Source organism: Neodiprion fabricii, chromosome 6 (assembly GCF_021155785.1).
Source record: "Neodiprion fabricii isolate iyNeoFabr1 chromosome 6, iyNeoFabr1.1, whole genome shotgun sequence".
Lineage (NCBI taxonomy): Eukaryota > Metazoa > Arthropoda > Insecta > Hymenoptera > Diprionidae > Neodiprion > Neodiprion fabricii.
Genome location: NC_060244.1, coordinates 20372347 through 20395197, shown reverse-complemented (window position 1 = coordinate 20395197; position 22851 = coordinate 20372347). Strand labels below are relative to the sequence as shown.

General features: G+C 39.8%; 1 protein-coding gene across 8 annotated transcripts in view; it reads right to left on the bottom strand.

Moving 5' to 3' along the window:
* The window catches only part of LOC124184743 (protein couch potato-like), a 41190-nt gene extending 21149 nt beyond the window's left edge, over positions 1-20041 (bottom strand). For 4 of the 8 annotated variants that reach the window (XM_046574793.1, XM_046574800.1, XM_046574799.1 and 1 more), the window contains exon 1: positions 18668-20041. In XM_046574793.1, coding sequence (XP_046430749.1) covers positions 18668-18727 — 60 coding nt within the window. In that variant the 5' untranslated portion in view covers positions 18728-20041. The remainder of the gene's footprint in view (positions 1-18667) is intronic. The other 4 variants (XM_046574795.1, XM_046574794.1, XM_046574796.1 and 1 more) reach the window with 4 other exon arrangements.
* Positions 20042-22851: the final 2810 nt, after the last annotated feature.

The following is a 22851-nucleotide window of genomic DNA, read 5'->3' as shown; positions in this document are numbered from 1 at the left end:
TCCGTTGGTACTAAATGTAGATACCTGTATTACAAGTCATCACGCCTCGACGCAATAACAAATTTACAACGCTGCAATATATACGCGGCACCGCTCATGACAAAAGTACCGATTGTTCACGGACAATCAATTTGCCCACTCCCTGTCGCTGCATCATCCATCTGCTGGTTTCCTTTTAGACGTATAAGGTACTGTCTCGTTGTTCACGGTTCGACAGAGTCACGTCCGGCCGTAACGCCCGTTGAAATCCGGTCGTCTCTCACGGATCGGATCGTCTATCGGCGAAAAAATGTCGTCCCAGTTTTTTTCCTTAATTTTTGTCTTTTTTTAGTTGTTTCATTTTTCCTTATTTTCCTCACTGCTCTTGATCTTATTCACGCCCTGCAACGAATTAAGCTGACAATTAAACACAACTTCGCGGATTGTGAGATTCCCACGTTCGAAATTACGCTGACTCGAGTCTCCGATAATTGATAAACGGATCGAACTTGTTGCAGGACGTGTAGATTTAAAAAAAAAAAGTAAGGAACATTAATAATCCCGATGCAAAGTGACTGTCGCGAGATAATTTTAATACATTGCGGCGATCCATCGTCTAAATTTATGACTGTTGGTCGCCCTGACAAACAACTGCATTCGAATTTTAGCGCGTGCGCATTACTCTCTAGCAGACGACGTACCACTCGGCCGTTAGATAATCACTCTATGTATGCATACCTATACGTAGGTATAATACATCATGGAAACGAGAATATCGGGCATCGTTGCCGAGGTAGCGTAAAATTACGCTGCAAAAAAAATAAAAAATAAAAAAAATAACAAACAAGTAAAACAGCAAGATGAAAAAGCGCGAACGTAGAGCCGCGGAAGAAGAGGGCGCATGAAGATGAAAGATAGATACACGCTCTTGGAAATTCATGAATCAGAGGTTCGCTGAACACGCGGGCACGATGCACACGAACCGCGGAAAATGCTGCAGGGCTCTTGGTATACGATACAGCGCGCTTCTGCTGCATGGTACTTGGAATTTAACCAGAACTGCACATCAGCTTATATAATAGTACTTGTCGTAAGTTTAACTTCGGCACATATTCCGCGCTTGTGCAGCGTAACATTACATACGTAGAGCCTGTAATGCGATAAGGTGAAATGTCGAACAACGGCAATATTGAATTAATTATTATTAACAGCCACGAAAGATTAATCGTCCTTGCCAATTATGAGTTTGCAAAATTGACAGAACCTGTGATTTCTTGTTTTCCTCCTTTTTTGTCTTACTTATAACTCAGCAAAGTTTTATTCTTTCTCCGGAGAAGATCGTTTGTACTCTATCAATTGGTACACGGTACACAAGTCGATCACTGCTCGATAGAGCTGATTGCCTTTCTATTTTTCTCTGAAGGAATTATTGTGATCTAGCGCGTAAATCCCGTTGACTTCGATTAACGAAAAGTTTCGTCATCCCACTGCCGCGAAAAAGAGGATAAGGACAAAAAGGAAACGAAGATTTGGGGAGGGGGACAAGAAAAACTTGCCGTAAAAACGAGACCATGGGTATACAGGTATATACATTATATACATGTGTATACACTATAGGTATGCAGACGTTCATATACCACAAAAGCTATAGTAGAAACTTTTACTTTGATTAAAGATTTCCCAAAGGCGTAACCCCGACAAATAACTGCAAGACAAATTTCTATATAAAGATGATTTACGAGTAACTATTATTATCATTATTACAATAACAATTGTTATTAAGGATATACGTTACAGGTAAGGAAATTTGAAACTGGAAGAAAGATAATTGATTTATACAGCAACGAAAATCATTTCAACTACGCAATCTGGAGGGTGATAAATGTATAAATTGAACCACGTTTAACTGCAGGTCTGACGGTAAAAACTCGGAATTCCACATCGGCGCAGAACAAACATGCACTTGTGGTTATGTGTAGTAAACCATTACATAAAGTCGATGGAGCGATTCGCATGAGCACCTTTCTTACGGGTTTCTGTAAGTGATTTTATATTATTACACTCTCATTTTATCACCTGCACAAATTCCGCGTTGTTTTTCTCTGTATCGCTGCAAATTATAATCAAGATTTCTATGCTAATGATTTATACTTCGGACTCAGTTTTTATGACCGATCCTGAATTGCTCGTGTACCACAGATAAAAAACGCCCTTCTTATTAATCTCAAATTATCGTACGTTAAGTAGGAGCGAAAAGTATTTAGAATGAAAATATATGATTTAGAATGAATTCGCCGTGAGGTGCATTCAAATAAAGTACGTTTGATACAAGCGGGGAGTTAAGGTAGGGCATCCTAACCCAAATGGGGCACTTAAATGTTTTCGAGGGGCACGCCCTGATATTCGCTTCGAAGCATAGTTTAGATTTTTCTCATTTCGAACGATTATACCGGGATCGTTTCGTCGTTATACGGATCATTACAGAGAGTTGAAAAGGTCCGCTTTGGTCTTCCTAATCGAGTAATAAATACCACGCTTCTCGTTTAATGTACATAGCATACATCACGCGTAAATTGCGCCTCAGTTTCCTCGGACACGGACACCTGCGTTATTATCACCAACGAATTTTTCGGAGCAGTTTAAAACCGTTTTTGAAGAATAATTTATATCCGAGTGCCGGGGATTCTCGTTATGCCCGCGCCGTCAAGAGTAAAAGCAGTAAAATTATCGTCAGCTTTTCATTTTTATATAACTTACAATACAATAAATCTAATTTTCGTTTATTAGATGTGTTGAATGATATTAAAACCGTTCCAGCCCTTGTGCTGTGCAAACTATTGCAAAAAGTTGACAATTTTTCTCATTTAAAATGAATTGATAATTTTTTTATTGGATAAAAATAAATGGCAAGTTTGCACTGAGAAACATTTGTTACAGTTACTGAAAAATAATTCTTACCAGTAAAACGGGTAGCGTTATAATAACGGTTTAAGTATTACTGATATTATAAGCAAACGTGATGCAATTAGTAACTATTTAGTGTATAATTATAATTATAAATACAAAATTTTTGGTTACTACAACATCAAGCCTGTCTGTTTAGTAAAGTATACGTAATTAATTAGCAGATTTAATTTCATTATAACCGTAATAAAAAATAATTACATAACGCGTACATAGATATATCATTTTTAATTTGTTACGTCCATAACGATTTTTTTCCAGTGATGGAAAAATTGAAAGAAAAGAAAAATTAGATTAGACAACCGATTAATTAGCGACTGGCTGCAATTTTTCTTAAATTCCTCGTCAATCGCCGCGCGTATTTCCTGCACTTCCTTTGTAATTATGCGAAGACATTCATACGTCGTGTATAAAACCGAGCTTCGACCCCGCGTCCAAGTTTATAATTCACGGAGCAAGTTTTGCACATCGTTATTCGGTTTAGCGGAGCGGAATTTGTCGCATTTCCGGAAACGAACCTCCTCCGGCTAATCGCAAAACGGTGCAGCAGCAACCACCCCGAATGAATGAAAAACAACCAACGCGGCGTTTGCTTTGTGGGTCTATTTTGTGCCCGTAGGTACAACGTACACGAGTGACTCGTTAAACGACCAAAGCGAAGCGAAGCAAATCTCAGCTCGGCTCTTCTATCCTCTCCAGTCGCTTTAGGATTACGCAAAAACGATAGATGATGGATGTTTCGGTATGAGAAATAATTGTTAGAATTAAATTCTAAGCGAAATGTTGACCGACGACGATAATTGAGATTACAAATGGAAGAGAAAAGCTTTCTCGTGTCCCCCGTTAATGAATATCTGTTATGTCGTACGAGCAAGTTCAAAAATTATCGACAAACTATCCGGGGTCAAAATTTCGATTTTTCTGCAATCCGGATATCCTGTAGTAAAATTAAAAAATCCTGCAAGCTTTAGATCTCCAACTTTTGCAGCTTCGAAAATATACCGTGATCATCTTTTTAACGCTAAGCACATTGATTTACATAATAAAATTATTTGCGACGACGTAATTTATGAGATACTTTATAAAATAACAAAACACAAATCTTATTACAAACACGTTATAAATTGTACGAGTAAAAAATGCATCAAACATCGATAAAGATGGAACGAATTGTATAAAAATTTGTTCCGCGTACCAAACGAATAAAAACTCGATTATCGTCGGCGGGGATAAAATTAGCGTTTAAAAAAAGAAAATCCTTTCAAACGTGCATAAGACGGGATTTTCGCCGATGCATGGGACGGTCAAGTTTCACCCTCTAAACCCGGAGTGTATAAGTAACGATTTTTTAACAGAGATATAATTAATTCTTTGGCCGGACTGTACGCTTACGGATATACCTGCACGTCTTTAAAGCGGAACCCCGCGCGTTTTTCCTGAAAAATTAGCGAAACGTCGAGCAGAGGGGTTGACGCGTCGTTAGAAGGCCCCGGCTCGCGGAAATGAATCTCTGGGGGTGCAGCGAGGAGGGCGAGGAGGGTGAGGAGGGTGAGGAGGAGGAGTAGGTCAGGTCGACTGGGATCATCTGCGAGGGTACAACGAAAGCTCAACGGAAAGAATGAAAGAAAGCGGATCGCTGTGCTCGACTCCGCAAAATCCGTACCTGTTTCAAAATTCATATTCCATATTATCACGTGTTCGTAAAACGTCAAATTTCCAACGAAACTCGATACGAGTCAACTCGACTCGACTCGACTCGACTGCTCGACCCTCCCCGCTTCGTGACGTCGATCAATAATATCAGACGTGTTGTATACGTGTATACATGTATAGGTATACACACACGTATAATATACCGGGCACGAAAATTGAAACGGTCTTTTGACACGCGGCGTTATATACACCTCTACATAATATGTACGTGTATATAACGTGGGTGTGTGGGTGTGTGTATATACAAAGGGTATAAAATCCGACTGTAAAAAACTCGAAACTCGACATGGTAATTCAATTGTTTATCAGGCTGAAGTTTGTTACGGTTATAATGCAATGATGCGTCTTCGGAAATAGTCGTTATTTTGCAGCTGAAGGATTACTTGAAATTTAGTGAACCGTTAAAATAACATCGACAAACTCACAATAAGATTTTGTCAATTCAACTTCTTCGGATATTCTAAAGGTGCTAGACAGTAATTTTTGTTCCAGCATTTCGATACATTAAATTTACTAACTTCAGCATCGTTATTGTTTATAGTTCACAAAATCATTGTATATAAATATAACTTATAAGTTGATTTTGTTGGTGAATATTTATTTATAAATATTTGTAGATTTTAAATAAAGTTGAAATCTAAATGAAATTCGAATAAAGTTCGAATAAAAATCGAATGAATTTATATGAGATTTTGACCGGTAATTTCAAAACGATCTGATATCAAGCATCGATATATCTATATATATATTATATATAAACCTCTGTTTTGGATTCCAGTATTCGATATTTCTGTATTTCTGAATAGATCATCGCAGTTTGAAAATAGGCGAAGCGATGTTATGAATACTCAATGTGTGCCGACTATTTCGTAATAAAATTAATTAGAAGCATCGATTCCTTGTCTAAGCAACATACTTAAATCGTAATTAAGTTAATTCTGTAGTGCGGCTGCAGCTGTTGAGAAGTTCATACGGAAACCATATAACATCTACTCAAATTATGTACAAATCACGAAAGCTTCGTTCTCCGGTAAACGATTATTTTCATTGGTCGTTATTACGACAATTTAATTAAGCAGCATTATTTGAAATCAATTCTACTGTTTTCATGCAATAAAAATATACAAATTTCCGTCCTTTGCGTTTTTGCGTATACGGTAAACCGTACAAAAAATAAATTGCACTGAGAGAAATTTTTAGTTCCGGTTACCGCTCAGTCCTTAACTATTTTCAGTTTTTACCACAATCGAAAAGTATAGTTCTAGGTACAAAATGAAAATTAGTTTTCTAGCTATTACCGGAAATTCTAGTATCTGTTAATATTCTTTCTCATTACGATCACTGTTGTTATATATATATACAAGAAACTGTTGCAAAAATTGAATGCTTGTGCAACAATAAATTGATGTTCAAGCCTTGCTTAACTAAAAAAGTAGAGTAAACCGAACAAACTGATTTTGCGTTGCAATTATCAAAAAAGGATCGACAATAGCGCAAAATGGTTACGCGTACCACGTTTTTCAAAATTCCAACAATATTCAAACAGTTTTTTTAACGATACCTGCTTTACTAATGTTTTCTAGTTACTGTAACAAATGAAATTTTTCTCAGTGTGGAAGTAGGTAAAATCGTGATGAATACCGACTCAAAACAAAAACTCAGCATCAATGCCAAACTTATCAATATGATATTATATGTATTATTTATACACGCGCATTAAATGTATAAGAATATTTAGAACAGCATAATTTCGAAAGGTAGAATAATAAAAGGGAAATTAAATCGAATCGCGAAAAACTGTATTATATTCCTCTCTCTCTCTCAAAAAGAAAAGAAAAAAAATCCCGCATAGTGAAAAGCAATCTGTATCTATTTTTTTACCTTCGTAAGCTTCGCGCTATGAGGAAAAAAAAATGGAGAAGTGAAAATTATATTCAATCGTGAACAATCCGACAGGTAAAAAATTCGTTCAAATCTGGTGAAGGGGGAGCAGCAGCGGCGCCCGAGTGATTCCACATGGATTTTCTCACGAAAGATTTATAGCATATAAGGTATACATATGTATACATTATACATTCAGTATGATGTATAAAATTAACAGAAATTTCTGTTCAATCAGAAAAATACTTCTCGTTTATGAATTATTATACAAAATACACCGTTTACCACGTTTATCATTTTTTTCTTTTTCAATTTATATTTGAATTAATAAATTTTGATTCTCTACATCGAGTAATAAATGAAGATTTTGGTTATTATTCGATGGATAGAATCAAAATTTATATAAATATAAACTCAAAAAAAATCCTTTTTTTTTTTATCGACCAGTGTTATATAGATATAATGTTCACCCCTCTTATAATCAGTGCTTTTTCATCTTACTCGTACGGATAAATGTATACGATAAGTATCATGAACTAAAGGGCATTATAAATTCCGTGCCAACTGGACTAACGTCTAATTTCTACAATCTGGGTTTTAATCCATATTTTTTATGTCGCATTGTGCCAACATTAAAAAACGCTGTCTGGAAAAGTTCTGATGAAATTGCAATAATTCTAGGCTGCATGTAAAGATAACTGCAGGCAAATAAAGGTTTTCCGAATAAAAGTCTTGATAATCGTTTGAACAAGTTTAGAAAAAAAAAAAGTTCATTCGGCTCGATATTATTGTCAACTCCCGTCCAGCGCACAGTAATTACATTCACTTCTCTTCTTTTGTTCTCTTTTTTCTCCCATCAGTGTCGTTAGATATTAAATTGTCCAACATTCCTGGGCGATCTAATAAATTTGTAAAAAATATTATTTCAAATAAAATGAGCCCAAGTAGGATCTTGGAGCAAAAACTAGTTATATTAAATACTAACATATCCACTAGATGTTTGTAAATTATTTTTCAAAGTTTCGAAAACAAAGTGACAATTATAAATTGCTAGTTAATAATTCGAATATTTGACGTTTAAGTATTTTTAAAGGGACAATTTTCTTGGCCCGGGAATATAATAAAAATTTGGTATCATTTCGTACAATAAAACGAATGAAAAGCAACCATTTTTAACGAAACAATTTCCATCCAATTCACAAGGGCGACAGATACGGAGGAGAAACACGCAAATGTATGCGAGGACGAAACACATGGCGTACATTAAAATTGCTTTGACCTCGCACGCTTTTATTATTGATAGGCACTGGCCTAGCCGAGGCGCGGAATAGGTATAAAATACACACGTCTACATGCTTAAACGGCAGCGATACCTCTAGGTATAATATTACATCCGTGTACCTAGGGCATGTATAATAAAGTTGCGGCGGCGACGGAAAGTCTGACCGTTGGAAATGCCGTGCTTTCTCTATGCGTATACACCTAGGTATGGATACGTACATACATGCGTACAAGGATATGTGTGGTAATTTATTCATGGACTGACTGAAAGAAAGATGGAAAGGGGGAGAGTAACGAAAGAAAAAAATATACCTAGAAAAGAAAGAAGGAGACAGAAAACGTTCGGCCCAACTTGCTGCACATAATCCGCAGTCCAGGATCGCGATTTTTGGTTTTAAAAATTAGTGCATAATATGTCCGTGTCCTTTTCTTTTTCTACGGTCTATATAACACGGTAAATTCTAATCGGGCAAATTGTAGTGCGAAAAAATAGACGATTTTCGCGTAAGAGTGAATTTCTATTACTATTTTTACCCGCAATGAATTTCTCCCGTATTTTCTATCGACTCGCAATCAGAATTCGATCGGCAATCGAGAATTTTCTCTAGAAATAGCTGTCGCAGCTGTTTCTTTTGTTAAACGAAGCGATGTAAGGAATTGGTTAGAAACTCCAGTAGGTATAATAATAAATTTATCGGTCAAGATGTCGTATGTATAATTTAATCTGACCCAACGCTCGAACAATTAGAGAAATTAAGTGACTCTTCTATGACGCAACTCTGCCGTCCTGCAGCGGCATGGCGGCTTTATAATACATACTTTTCTCTGACAAGTTGGCGCGTGGGTGAAACACGCATATACACAAATACACATTACGCATGTGTGTTTCTATATGCGTAGATTTATGTGCATATGATGTACATACATACACGCTATGTGCAACAGCTTTCGTGACGATGATCGTTTATACGCGAGGATAGGAATACAAGGTACGTATGTGTAACGTACGTGTCAGTTAGGGTTATTACAAACTTGATGTATACGTTTCAAAACTACGTTATATAACGTTAAACGCACACACGACTAACTGAGTGCTGACTGCAAACTGCAAACTGCAGAGTATATAAGAATAATAATAATAATAATAATAATATACCTAATACAAATAAACACTGCAGCAATAATTATTTTAGCGGGAAAAAGTGAAGGAATACAAGCGCAAAGGGAGCAAAATTTAAAAGTATAACAAGAAAGAAAGAAACTCCGCGACATACTGTGCGGATAAAATAATTATATGCAGAATATAATTTTCTTCGTAAATGATACGATAGCATTTCAATATTCCAGGAATACCGTCGATTCGTAAAATTTTTTCTCATTTCACTTATTTTTTAATTTTTTTCATCGTTTTCGCAGAAAAATATATCTCAAGTCTTTCGGATATGTCCCTGAACTTTCGCTGTCTAGGAGAAAATCGTGAGGATGGGTTACACGTTCCGCATACCCATTATAAGGGTTTCCGCCCATTGTACTTCAGGGGGTGAGAAGAAAAATTGGTTACACCGATATTACATTTTTCGCGAAGCAGATTTCTCTCTGATTTTCTCATATCTTTTTACTTTTCGTCTTCCTCGCCTCCGACTCCCAGGAAAAGAAATAACAAAAGAAAAAAAGACATATTGTACGTGATTCGTAAGCGTCAAGAAAATCTCGGTTCAGTCATAAAAATTTCGGCTTTTCAGAGACATGCTGCGATATTGATTATATTTTTAATATTTGCTAACAAACTTTTTCGATTTTAATTAAAACGGTCTGATATCGTTTATCATACGTTTTGGAAAATAGCTTTTCAACCCTTTGTGTCGCACATTGTTGTGCTGAGTCGATTGTTACAGCAAGATCACATTCTCTGGTTTTTCGGGACGCTGATTACAATCTGAAATCAGATTTCAAAAATTAAAGGTCGAGGATACAATATGGCGGACAAAAATTTCAAATTTGATCGAATAAGGTCAAAAAACTCTATGCAGGAATTTTCGGGGTCACTGATGGAATTCGCCATACAGAATTTTCAAAATCTGATTTCAGACCCGTAATCTGCGAACCAAAAACCCCTGGACAGAGTTTTTTTCTCCAGATTCGTCCAATTTGAAATTTCGACCACCATAATGGATCCGTCATCTTGAATTCTTTGAATCTGATTTCAGATTCGTAATCAGCTATCCAACAACCTTATAATTTATGTAAAAAATGTAGAGGTGTGGAGGGGCAACTTTTTCGAAAACGAATTACTCCTTAAATTTTAACGATTTTTTCAATCAATTTGTCTCTAACAATAATAATTTACATTACACCGCAATAATTACTCTCGAGTATTGAAAACCTGTCAGTATACAATCAGAAATATCAAAAAACCGCAAAGAAATACGTTTTCAAAGTTCTCTGAATACACAAAAAATGGATATAAAATACGTGGTAAGAATACTTACCACTATGACACAAACTGTTAATGAACAAAAATAACGTTCCAATCGGTAAAAGTAGAGTGCATGAATTCTGTGGGGAAAAAGAAGACCTGCAAAATAGAAAAGAGAGGAAGACCTTTTCCGCAGATTTTCAGACTTTTCGCGGCGATTCAGCCGAGGCCATGAAACTCCGAATCACGAATTGAGAATCGGGTCCGAGCATCCTGTAGCAGGTTTTTAGATGGCTAGGTAAAACCTGGACGACTCTGAGCACTGTGCCTGACACGTTTCAGTAACAGTTTCTCGGTATCTTGAGGCTGCTGCGGGCAGCAAACTGCCACGAAAGAAAGGCGAGCCATTTTTTGTTCAAGATCATTGCTGCGCTCTCATTCGCTCGTTTTCTACTTCTACTTCTCACCGACGTTATACGAGAACGGATAGAAGATCACTGGCAACCGGTCCAGAGCTACATCCATACCTTCCTTTCGTATAACCTATTAAACGTAGACCAAATCACCTTTTTTACGCTTCGTTTATAACGCGATGATCATTTTTTGCCAGCGACGTAAACCGATCTGCAATTATTCGTCACGGGGGAGAAAAACGGAGCGAAATTAAAAAAGCGAAAATCTGAGAAACCGCTTACGACGATCGATGGTCGGGAGGAAGGAGGTAAAGAATCAAAAGCACGTGCGATACGTTGTACGCACGCTTTAAAAGGGAAAAAATAGCACACGCGTGACTTGTAAATAGATTACTTTCAACGATTCGCGGAGGGGAGAAGAGGCAAAATGTTACACAACGACCCCAATTATCACACGATCAATTATAAACTTGGTCAGCGTGTGCGGTGCGATGAATATTAACGTGAACTGTTAGAGATTTCTCGTTTTCCACGATTATAATTATGATGTTTCGCAACTACCGAATTCGCAGTAACGCAAATGTTCGCATGTGGAAAATCACTAATTAGGGAAACGATGCGAAAGACAACTCCGCGTGGTAGCAACTAAGTTTACACCGGAATCGTACGGACAAAGAGAAGAGTATAAACTAGATAGATAGTTATTTGACCAATTGAATAGCACATATTCCGATCGCTTTCCAAAACGCAAACCATTCGTTAAAATGGTTGTAAAAAAAATTTTGAACAATGCGATGAAAACGGAGGTTTCTCAAAGCATTCCCATTTTACTTTACCAGTTTATTTATCGATGGTGATAAAAATTTTATGATATTATAAGTTGTATCCAAAGTACTCGTACAGAAATGACCAAATTCTAATAACCGTTGTAGTTTCGCAATTATCGTTAGAGTTGCCGACACGATTGAACGATACTTTCTTAAATTATACGTGTAAAATATTTGGACCTTATGGCAGACTTATATATATAAATCGTTTATAATTCCTACAGTGTCATCGATGAGCATAAAAAGTTCGCAGATCTGATCTTTCATAAGTTTTCAACGACATATATCTTTTGTCGTCCAAATCTTCTCTTCATTGATCAAAGAAATATCCCGTCGACTGAAAATGCGTATAAATAGTATTTTCCCAATTTCTCAAAGTAAACGCGAGCCGTGCAACAGCGATACCCTTAACGAATAACAGCTATAACATATCCCTGACATAACAATATACCCGGTAAGGGAGGGATAGGAGAGGGGAGGGGATGAGAGAGAAGCTACCGACGATATATATTTTACAAATCGAGATATCCATGGATAAAAGGATGCAGCCAGACAGGCAGAGGAACGGACGCTACAACACAGAAGAGGAGGAAAAGGCAGAAGCAGAACCTGCACAGAGGTAAAACAATCGCTGACTTTACGGTTTGCTGCTTCCACCGTTCCTCTTGGCTGCCTAACCGTTATACAACATCCGTTCCGCCATAATGCCGCTAGAGTTTTATTCTATTGTTCGTCAAAGTTACATAACTATATGGTATAGTACGCATAATATGTATGATGCACGTACGTATCAGGGATTGAATGAGTTTGAACTAATTTACAACAGCATTAAATTTGTTTATTTTAATCAAACGCGTACAAGGCACATTTTCACCTATAACAAACATCACTCACACAGAGAAAATTCAATCGGTACAGATGCAACGATTCGTTTGCCGCAGATGCTAATTCTCTGATTTTCCTCATCCCTTCCCTCTCACACGATCGGTTTGCTTTCTTTTCTAATTCTCGTTTAGTTCTTTGTTCGGTTACTTTACTCTTGCAATTGTAGCAGAATTCGTTGTCACAACGCAACGGTTACGGGGATAAGAGATCGAACGTCAAGCCTGGACGAATTTTGCCCCCGAAAGAAGAAGCAAGAAACAGGAAAAAGGAAGAAAAAGAACGTTCCGGGTCTCTCGGGTAATTCGTCCGCATTCCACGGCGGCTCTTAAAGCCTCCGAGTCACACCGGAAGGGCCAATCATCCGTTGCACACCCCGGTAACGATCTAACGCGAGAAAAGGAGCGGATCACGGTTTCCTCGTGGATAAAAGTTCTCGAATCCTTTTCGCGACGAACGCGATAACCATATTATACATAAATTACACATATACCTCTGTTTGATATCCAATTAAAAAAGAAATTCCCCTATTTCTCTCTCTCTCTCTCTCTCTCTCTCTCTCTCTCTCTCTCTGTCAAAGAAATATCATCTCCTTTTATCTCTCTCTCTCTTTCTCTCTCGAGTATCTGCAGCAAACGAATCGCTATATCTATACCGATAGAATTTTCGCTATATAAGTATAGTGATGTTCGTTATACATAAACAGGTGTCTTGTACGCGTTTGATTAAAATAAACAAATTTAATGGTGTTATAAATTAGTTGAAATCCATTCAATCCTTAATGCATACATGTATCATACATATATTTATACGTTGTACCTGTGTAATTATCACCCTCTCTCTCTCTCTCTCTCTCTCTCTCTTTACCTTACTTGAAGGGTTATATGTACAATTTAAGGGAGATCGGGCTATTGCGTACTTCAAGTGCCTGCAGGCGATACAGTGCATTCCCTCGATAGGACCGCCTTTCCCCCGCTTTCGTACTCTACTGCTATCCCCCCATATATTTGAAAAATGTTTAAAACAAAAAAACTAATCGATTATGTTAATAAAATATTGACGGACAAGTATTTTTCTAGGTTAAAATAAAATTATATGGGATTCTAACCGATGTACAGAACGTATCCGCGCGTGAATCAGGATCTGGCCCTAATGAGAGAGTTTGCAACTTATTCGCGACGCTCGCGCAAATGTAAGGAGGAATGGGGGGCCTCCGATTTCTAAAAAATCCCCTCCCCTCTTGTACTGCTGCGGCCCTATTGAGAGAGCGCAGTGTATAAAGTTCGAAAGGTTGAACTTGACTCCCCCCCGTGTATAAAACCGTTCTTTTTCCCTCAACCCCGACGTCGTCGTGGATTCGGGACCCGGGAACGCAGACACCTGAAGGGAGAACCGTTCCTCTAACCAGTCTAACCCCTGTTTTTTAGGCTCGCGGGGTCTCATTTGTAAAGCAGGCGATGAAGCCCGAGATGCCAACCCCCGTTTCTCAGGTACCAGAGCGGTGCTTTCTTTCTATAATTTTCGGGTGAGAAACTGGCGAGGACTTTTCTACAGTATCAATCAAACACAACCTGTTTCGTACCTCTTGTCAATTAATATTTTATAATTAAGGTTACACGCGTAGCAGAGATTTATCGCAAATAGCAGAAATACGCGCTGCGCCGATCGCGAATTATCATCGGGTGAAAGTATACGCAATACACGTTTATACGTAATACGTGCAGTCTATCTGCGATATGTCCTACGGATTTATTTATTATACATGTATAACGGTTTATAGAATTTTACCGGAAATTATTATACAGCGACAGGCGGTTTTCAGCCAGGCACTCCACTCGTCACGTGATGTAATACGAAGTTTCATATGTAACATGTGGAATTATAATTTATATATCACGTGCAACTGCTCGCAAATCGAATGATTTTCATGTTATGTTCTTATATGAAACAGCATTCCATTCCCATTAGCTGGTTTAATAGTATAATACCATGCTTTTGTAATACATTCGCATGAGGTATTATATATACTGAGAGTAGAATGAACGGGGAGACGTCGATTAATGATAAGATTGAAAAAAAAACAAAAAACGTTTTCCTTCTCCTCATTGTAATACGGCGGCAAAGTGCTATTGTTCCGAATCAATCGAGTTTTACGGAATTTATACAACGTCAATATTCGTGAGAAATACGGGATTTGGAAACAAAAGAACAACAAAAATTATTAAAAATCCTACATAACAATTATATTACAAAACCGCAGTATAACGTATGTATACGTACTCTTCTGAATAATGTTTATACACTTGTTCAAAAGAAAAGAAGAAAGGCAAATTGAGAAACTCAATACTTATAACCAATATTCTAAAGAAGAAAAAAAAGAAACAACTTATCTTCACGATATTCGATATCGGTGATCGTAGATACGGGATAAGAGAAAAAAATATATACAGGCCACTCAGTGGTCAGGTTGCAGCACGAGTGATCCGTGAAATAGGATTATGTAGTAACGACACACGACTTGAAAATTCATTGCGATAAATCGAAACATGGCGTCACGCAATTGATCATATTCAGGAAAAGCGATACCCGCGCATTTATCCCTTTGAGTCGTAGTGTTAAGTATTCTCAACCCCTGTTTTACATCCATTTTTTGGAAAATTGAAGAACTCTGAAGATATATTTCTTTGCGATTTTTTTTCCGTTTCTGATAATATACTCATATACAGGTTTTCGTTACTCGAGATTAATTATTGCGATATAATGTAAGTTATTATTATTAGAAACAAATTGATTGCAAAAAATCGTGAAAATTGAAGGAACAATCATTTCCGAGAAAGTTACCCCCTCTACAGCTATACAAGTTTTACATTAATACGAGTTTTTGGGGTCGCTGGTTACGAATCTGAAATCGGATTTTAAAAATTCAAGATGACGGATCAAATGTAGCAGACGAAAATTTAAAATTCCATGGAATCCGGAGAAAAAAATCTGTCCAGGGGTTTTCGGCTTCGCTGATTACAAATCTGAAATCATATTTTGTGGCGAATCCAATCAGCGACCCCGAAAACCCCTGCACAGAGTTTTCTGACAGTATTCGATCAAATTTGAAATTTTCGTCCACCACATTGGGTTGTGCAAAGTAATCGAATACACTTCATCGAGGTTACCGAATTTCTGTAAAGTAAACAAACAAACAAAAAGAAAGAATGTACGCTTGACGGAACGAATGGTAACTTCTTTCTTTTTCGTCCGAAACTCGTTACAATTTTTGGGGGTAAAACACGCACGTTGCAACGATGATTTGGGGTGGCAGGGCAAATAGGACGAGAGAGACAGCTGCTCGAGATTATACACGTATAACGTATACGTATGTGTTATATATATATATATAAATATAATACATTCGTTCGAGGACCGGTAAAGAGGAAGCAGAAGCGTGCATTGAATACAAACAAACAATATACCGGAGAACCCGTTCTCCGTAGAGAAGCTAATTACCGGCGCATTCAAAGCTCTTTTTCATCATCCGACGATTGTATTCGGATATTTGTTCATGTTCTTTTCTCACGTTTAGCGTAAAATTTTCTTCCTCGTCGTCTCGATATAAACACGTTACGTATAACGTATACAGCACAGTATAATATCAGCCGTTCGTAATGTGACGACGATATCTCTGCGAGGATACTCATAGTTTCGTTATTATAATGAAGTTGATAATCGTCCATTCACGAGGTTTGACTATATCTTCTTATTCCCAGCGGTCTCGAACCGTCGCGTTTCAATTGAAACGTTGAGAAATGATCGCGATTAAGCTCTGCTCAAAGCTGTTACACGCGGCGTTGGATGCTTGCAAGCCGAGGAGAAAATCCAGGAGCAAGACACGTTGCAACAGTCGGCGAAGCTTTCGCCAGCAGGCGGCTGCAACACGTATATATATATATATATATATACCTTATGTCTACCTACCGTACCTTATGCCTGCCTTCCTGCCTACGTGCAGGTGTTACTTGATCAGGGCACAAAGCTATCGCGCGTTTTTACAGTTAAATGAGTTGAAAATTTTGTTGCTAATGAGGAGGAGGAGAAAAGTCGTGTGTTATCTCCCTTTGGCTTATTGCCGTGCTGCATATATTACACGGATGTACGTGTGAGTATGTAGATTTGCGTAGGTACGCAAGTAATGATGATACGGAACATGCGGGCACTTGAAATTACAAATGTACATCGAAAGCAAAAAGTGCACTTGTACAAACACCGTGTACGTGCACGCATATTTGCTTTGTACGAGCCTTATCCCCAGCTTTTAGAATACACGCTGACTCTTTTTTTCCAACATTCAACCGTCCGGCCGGACATTACATATGCTCGAAATATGCTGTTCTCGAACTTCTATCGACTCTGGATTTTTCTGAGAGCGTCGTACTTTTATTTCTTACGAGATTGAAACGCGTAACGTTATCGTACCGAAACGTTGGAGTAAAAATTCTCTGCTTTCTTGCTTTTGCAATGACTGAAGGAACTAAGATTTGAAAATATCAGTATGTCTCGTTTTATTACGGTTTACCGAATCTCAAACAATTCCAAAGTTGCGAAATAACAATTTTGACCCACCATAAATCGTTGCGATAACTTTAACAACTTCAACTAGATTATTTCTTGGGCTAACTCGATATTCATACTCATTGGTTGAAAACTGATAAAATAACTAAACGAAATAATTGCACGAGAAAAAATTCAGCGATATTGAGGTGAAAACCTTATTCCGTATACCTCCGGTACGTGCATTTTACCGATAATAGGTAGAATTGCCGCCGATAAACTCCGTGCCTGTTCGCATACATGCAATTAAATTAGCATAATCGTTCCGTCTGGCAAACGCGGAACAATCGTTTACGCATGTGCGTTTGATCTGTTTTTGGTATAACTGAGTCAAGTTATGGTTAGGCTGCGCCTGTTTGTATATCCGCAGAATACAAAGCCCCCCATAAGAATGCAAATTACCTCAGCAGCTGACAAAATTTGCTTTTTTTTCGATTTTCGTATATTATATCTGACACACATGCACAGAGGACATTGGAATCAGTGTGAGACTTGCGCGTTATATTATATTTAATAAAGTTCCGATCTGCGGTGTATAAGTCATAGTTTCGGCGATTTCACGATGTTATATATATACATATGTACGTAAGTATATTTAAGATGGACAGGTAACCATATATCGACCGAAGGCCTCGCGGTGGTTTATAAGATGAGGTGAAAAAAAACCTTTTCACCTGTACCAGCAAAAACGTTATATGTATATAATATATATATTGTATATATATATATATATACACTCGCAGTCATGCCGCAGAATCGTAATATCCTCGCGTACATTTTACAGCGTTTAAAGTTAGTAACGTTACCGTAACGATTCGTGTTTAGGAAAAATCGTTACTTCGCACCGTTAGTACCGTCTGAAATAAAATAAATCATGGTAAACGCAACACCCGAATATTTTGAAAAGCCAACCAACTCCTTTAAGGTCATTATAAAATTGTGCAACAACGATATTTAAGCAAATTCTACGCTCCGATAGTAGGTAGCTACCTAATCTTTCGATTCCTAATCGATGTACAGACAAGAGATTAATCCATGAGGGATAATCTTGTATGCCATAGAGAACGGAGTAAGTCCGTAATTTTTCGCGTGTCAGGTGAAAGTTGCACGTGTCGTTGAACGTCTTTGTAAACATGCGTCCGATAAGAATAACAACAAAGAGAAACACGTTGTTCGAAAAAGCGACATGCGCGAATTTCGCACGATGTCGAAGTTAGTAACGTTAACGTAACGAAACGTCACGGAGTAAATCGTTGTGCAATTTTAGAACAACTTTCGAGGAGTTGGCTTTCCAAAATATGCATGAACATGTTTTCTTCGCTAGCCGAATTTCATACAATCCTAAGGCTACTGCGGAGTAACGATTTTCCCAAAGACGAGTCGTTAGAGTAACGTTACCCTCGACTCAACCTCCTGTAATTTCGTAGCCACGCATAGAGGCGCATGAGTTGAGTCGACCGTAATCCTCCACATGACGTGACGACACGCCAGAAGCAGGGAGTTCGGACGGTGTTGTTGAAAAATCAATAACAAGCGTGGTCGCGCGACGCTCGTGCAGGTGCCCAACGACGTCTGCACTCCAGGGCGGCCGGTGTGTCTGGGAGTTCCGAGCGCCGTAGCCGACGCCGGCCAGCCATTTCTCGAAAGGATTAGGGGAGGAAAGAAACAAAAGACGTTCGGCGACGTACGCGCGTTATCGCAAGTATACGAACCTCGTCCTCGCCGGTGGCGGTGTTGACGGAGTCCATGCTCTGAGACAACGGCGCTTCCATGATGCAGTGAACGAGGTCCGCGGCGGAGGCGACAGGACGAGCGGGGGGCGGCGATGACTCCACCGGTTCCCGCCTCGGACGTTTTAAGGCGGGCGGCGTTATGGTTGATCCGGCGAAGACGACGCGCGCCTCCAAGCTGTTTCGCTCCAAGTCCAGCTCCCCTCCTCGTCCTCGTCCTCGTCCTCGTCACCGCGTACCTTGTCCCCCGCCGCCTCCCCCTCGTCCTCCCCGACGTCGACGTCGTTCTACACCTTCACCTGCAGGATCGCCTCCTCGTCGCGGGGTTGCTCTAGTATACGCGTCACACCGTCCGTTCGATTATTATTCCCTTCGCCCCCTTACTCCTCTTCCTCCACCTTCTTCTTCTTCTTCTTCTTCTCACTCCGCGGTGTGTTCCGTTTCAACGACGCGTCGGAGGCGAGACCGGAGCGTGTACGAAGTTCGAAGAAACGACGACAACGTTGACGATGATTTTTTTACGATTATAACCGAACCATTGCACAATGATAACCGTGCAACGTAGCCCCCCAACTGCAGCTTTGGATTAATTTTTTCGTTTATCTATTTAGTTTCTTGTTTTTTCTTCTATTTTCTCTGTTTTCTCTGTATTCTCTATTACTACACGTTAGCGGAACCCTGACGCGGGTGCACCTGTCAGGCTACGGCAGGGCGTCGCGAAGCAGGTGTTGGTGGTGGCGACGGTTGTGTGTCGTACACGTCTATTTTAAAATAATCGATACGAAGAAACTATATAAGGAACGATATAGAATGTATAGTGTTCAGAGCTCGTGCCTCGGCACTTGAACTTGTGTATAATACATACGTACGTATATACGGTGTACGGTATACACACCTGCGGTAGTGTTCTATGTACGCGTATACGTATATTACGTATAGTTTTATGCCTGCACCTGTAATGCGTCGAGGTGTGTACGTGAGAGCTGCGTGTACGATTGTGACCGGAAAAGCCTCCCGGGTTACGTGCAGCAACTCGCTTGCGTGTATGTGTAATACAATATATTATATCCGCGATCGAATTTATAACCTGTGTATAATAACGGAACGCCCGCGGTGTGTCTGTGTCTGTGTGCGTGTATGTGTATTTGTTTGTTTTCAACAACGGTATATGAGTATGTATTATAAACCGACGTGTATACCCCGAAAATGTGTAGAAAACCGCGACCCGTCTATATGTATAAAACCCGCGTGTCAAAAACTCAAAACCGTAAAACAACACTGACAAGTAATAATAAGAATAATATAATTGTATCACGCAGCACCGCGATACGTCTGGTTCGCAGGTTGCCGATAGACTGACGCGGGGTGCTCCTGGTTCCCGTTGCCGTGCCTCGCTGTGCCTCGCGGTGAGGGAGGCAAGCGGCGAGGCGGGACAAGGCGGGGGAAGGCGGGGGAAGCGGGTGTCCGGGGTGGGGTCAGGTGGAGCGGAGCGAAGTTACCCGTAGAACGGCACCGTGGATCGCAGGGATACGAACGCCCGACGAGGACGCACGACTACCCGCAAAATCGGTCCGCATACATGGGTAGGTGAACCTACCTACCTATGCGACTCCGGGGCATCGGAGCTGTGGGTAAAATAGGAGGATCGAAATCCGAGGTTTCGGGTTGAGAACGAAAAACGATACGGCGAATGCGATTTTGGAAACCCAGACGTGAAAATTTCTCATATTTCTTTCGCCTTAGCTCCGTCCAGCTTACGGATGCACGTTACATACGTACGTGCTGTAACGGCGGTACTTGAGTTTTGAAAATTTTGCAAATGTATCGAGTCGATCGATCGAACGATTGAACGAACCAACTGCGTTCATTGATATTTAAACTTTTTCAACTTACATCTGTGTCGTAGAGTAACCATTTTACAGTCGCATCGATAAAGATCGTAGAAATATAAATATCGTCAACTTTGTATACTTTTCGGTTTACATTTATTCTATATCATCGATGAATACATCCAATTTTACACGTGAGCGTAAAAGATATTGAATTTCTTCGTATCCGCGGTGCGTGTCTGTGCATACTGGTACGGCTGGAATACATGGATATCGGAAACACTTCCGGCGGTCACGTCAGTTTCTCACGACTGTAACACCGGCGTTTGGTTTTTTCTCGAGGTTTTTTCTGTCGACACCGTTGACGGTTGTCTTGCGCTCGCGCGAGGCACGGCGAGGGGAGGTGGAAGGGTGCGGTGGTAGCGCAGGATATCGCCAGGTACGAACCCACGCATGTGTGCATGCGTCTACGCGTGTGCGTATGCATGCACACACGGGATAGACGAAGTGTGCACCCGGTACAGGATGCCGTAAGTGGGGGTGCCGCGAGTCAGAAGGGCGTACGTGTACGCACAAGGTGGTACCGCAGCCCCGCGACCTGCGCATCGATTCACTCGGCTTATCAATATTTCATCGATAGTGCACCTGTGACGTGGCCTTATCAATTTCTAGCCGAGCGAAGGTAAGGACTGATGATACGCGCGAGGGTCGAAATATCGGCGTCGAGGAAAATTAGGCTGCGGATGAAAGGGGATGCAGAAAAAGAGAAAGAGTCCTTTCAATCCATCCCTCCGCGCGCGAGTATATACTCGACTCGAGTTTTTATCTATTAACGAAGGGACTCGTCCGCTCTCGATCCTCCTTTTTAGGGGCTCGCGGTGACTGAAGGATCGACCTCGGGGGCGAGACGCGGGAAACAATAAGGTCATCGGTTCGATACAATCAACTTGAGCTCGAGTTTCTCCACGAGGCACCCTAGGCTATCCTGCCAAACTTTCGTATGCGGTGCCTGTGTACTGCAGAAGCCCGTGGCGCCCCCGCCACTTTACCACGTGTACACGAGTAGACAGGAATCACCTACAGATCCCGACGGTTTTTAAATCGAATCTGAGAATGGAAAAAAGAACATCGAGCACACCTGCCGTTGTACGAGTTCGAATAAAGCTGCAACAATCGCCGTGGCAGGTGTACATCGCGCAACCTGCCGCCGTTTTAATAACGTAGTGGAATCGAGCGAGCGAGGAAGGGAGGAAGGCAAGGCGAGTCAGCGCGGTGAAAAATATATGTATATTGTACGTATAACATACCTATGGATTGTACGTTAAATTACATACATAAATTACCGAACGACCGCAATGTCACGTGGTTTTCCTTTCTTTCTTTCTTTTAATCGATTTAGACGCAGAACCGTGCCCAATTATAACGCTGCCAAGTTTTACCCCAATTCTTCGTCCGAAACATCAAAGATACGCGCAGGCGCTCTAGATGGGCAGAGTCTTTGTTTGACCGACCATTTTCTATTTTTTCGTAATCTGACAATGAGCTTTTTTCGGTAACCTGTGATGCAAACTTCGAAACGAACTGGCTGCCTTGGCAATACTGACTTTTGAGCTAATCGTTTCTTTTTCCTTCTTCAATTATCTCCAATTTACCCTAGGGCATACAAATTCGCGTAATGTAGCCCAATCGTAAGTCAGAACGTCAACATCAAGCCTGGAAGTTTCTCCAGATTATATTACGCTGATGTAACTATACTGCAACATTCATTCCTATACCTACGAATCATCGACTCCGAGTTGAAACTACGTCTCATTATAAGCTACTGTAGTACATATGTGCATGCAAGGGAATAGCATTCACCATCTGTCGTTAATGTACCCTTTAGCATGAAAATGACAACTTTTACAGCTCCTTGAATGTGTTGAAAGGATGCAGATGCGACTTTTAAAACGGGAAACGCGATGTTCTTGTAGAATATTTTTGATGACAGTCATGAAAATAAATCCGAACCTATTTGTATAGTTCAAAAATACAAACACGCGATCCAACAAATCTTAAACACACAATTTATTATACAAGTATTCTTGAAGTATGAACGTTCGATACGTTTAATTAAACGTTCCAGTAAATTCGAACAAGAATGTCGATAGAAGTGTAATTACAATCTTACGGTATAAACAGATAAGACTCGTAATCACGTCCATTTTCTTTTTTTTTTCTCATACAATTAAATGGTCCAGATTTTGCTTGACTAATACCAACAGCTGTTGGGGCTTACCGTCCCACTCGCACAGAAACTGCAACGCTTCCACATTCAGAAAACGTGGAACGGTCGCT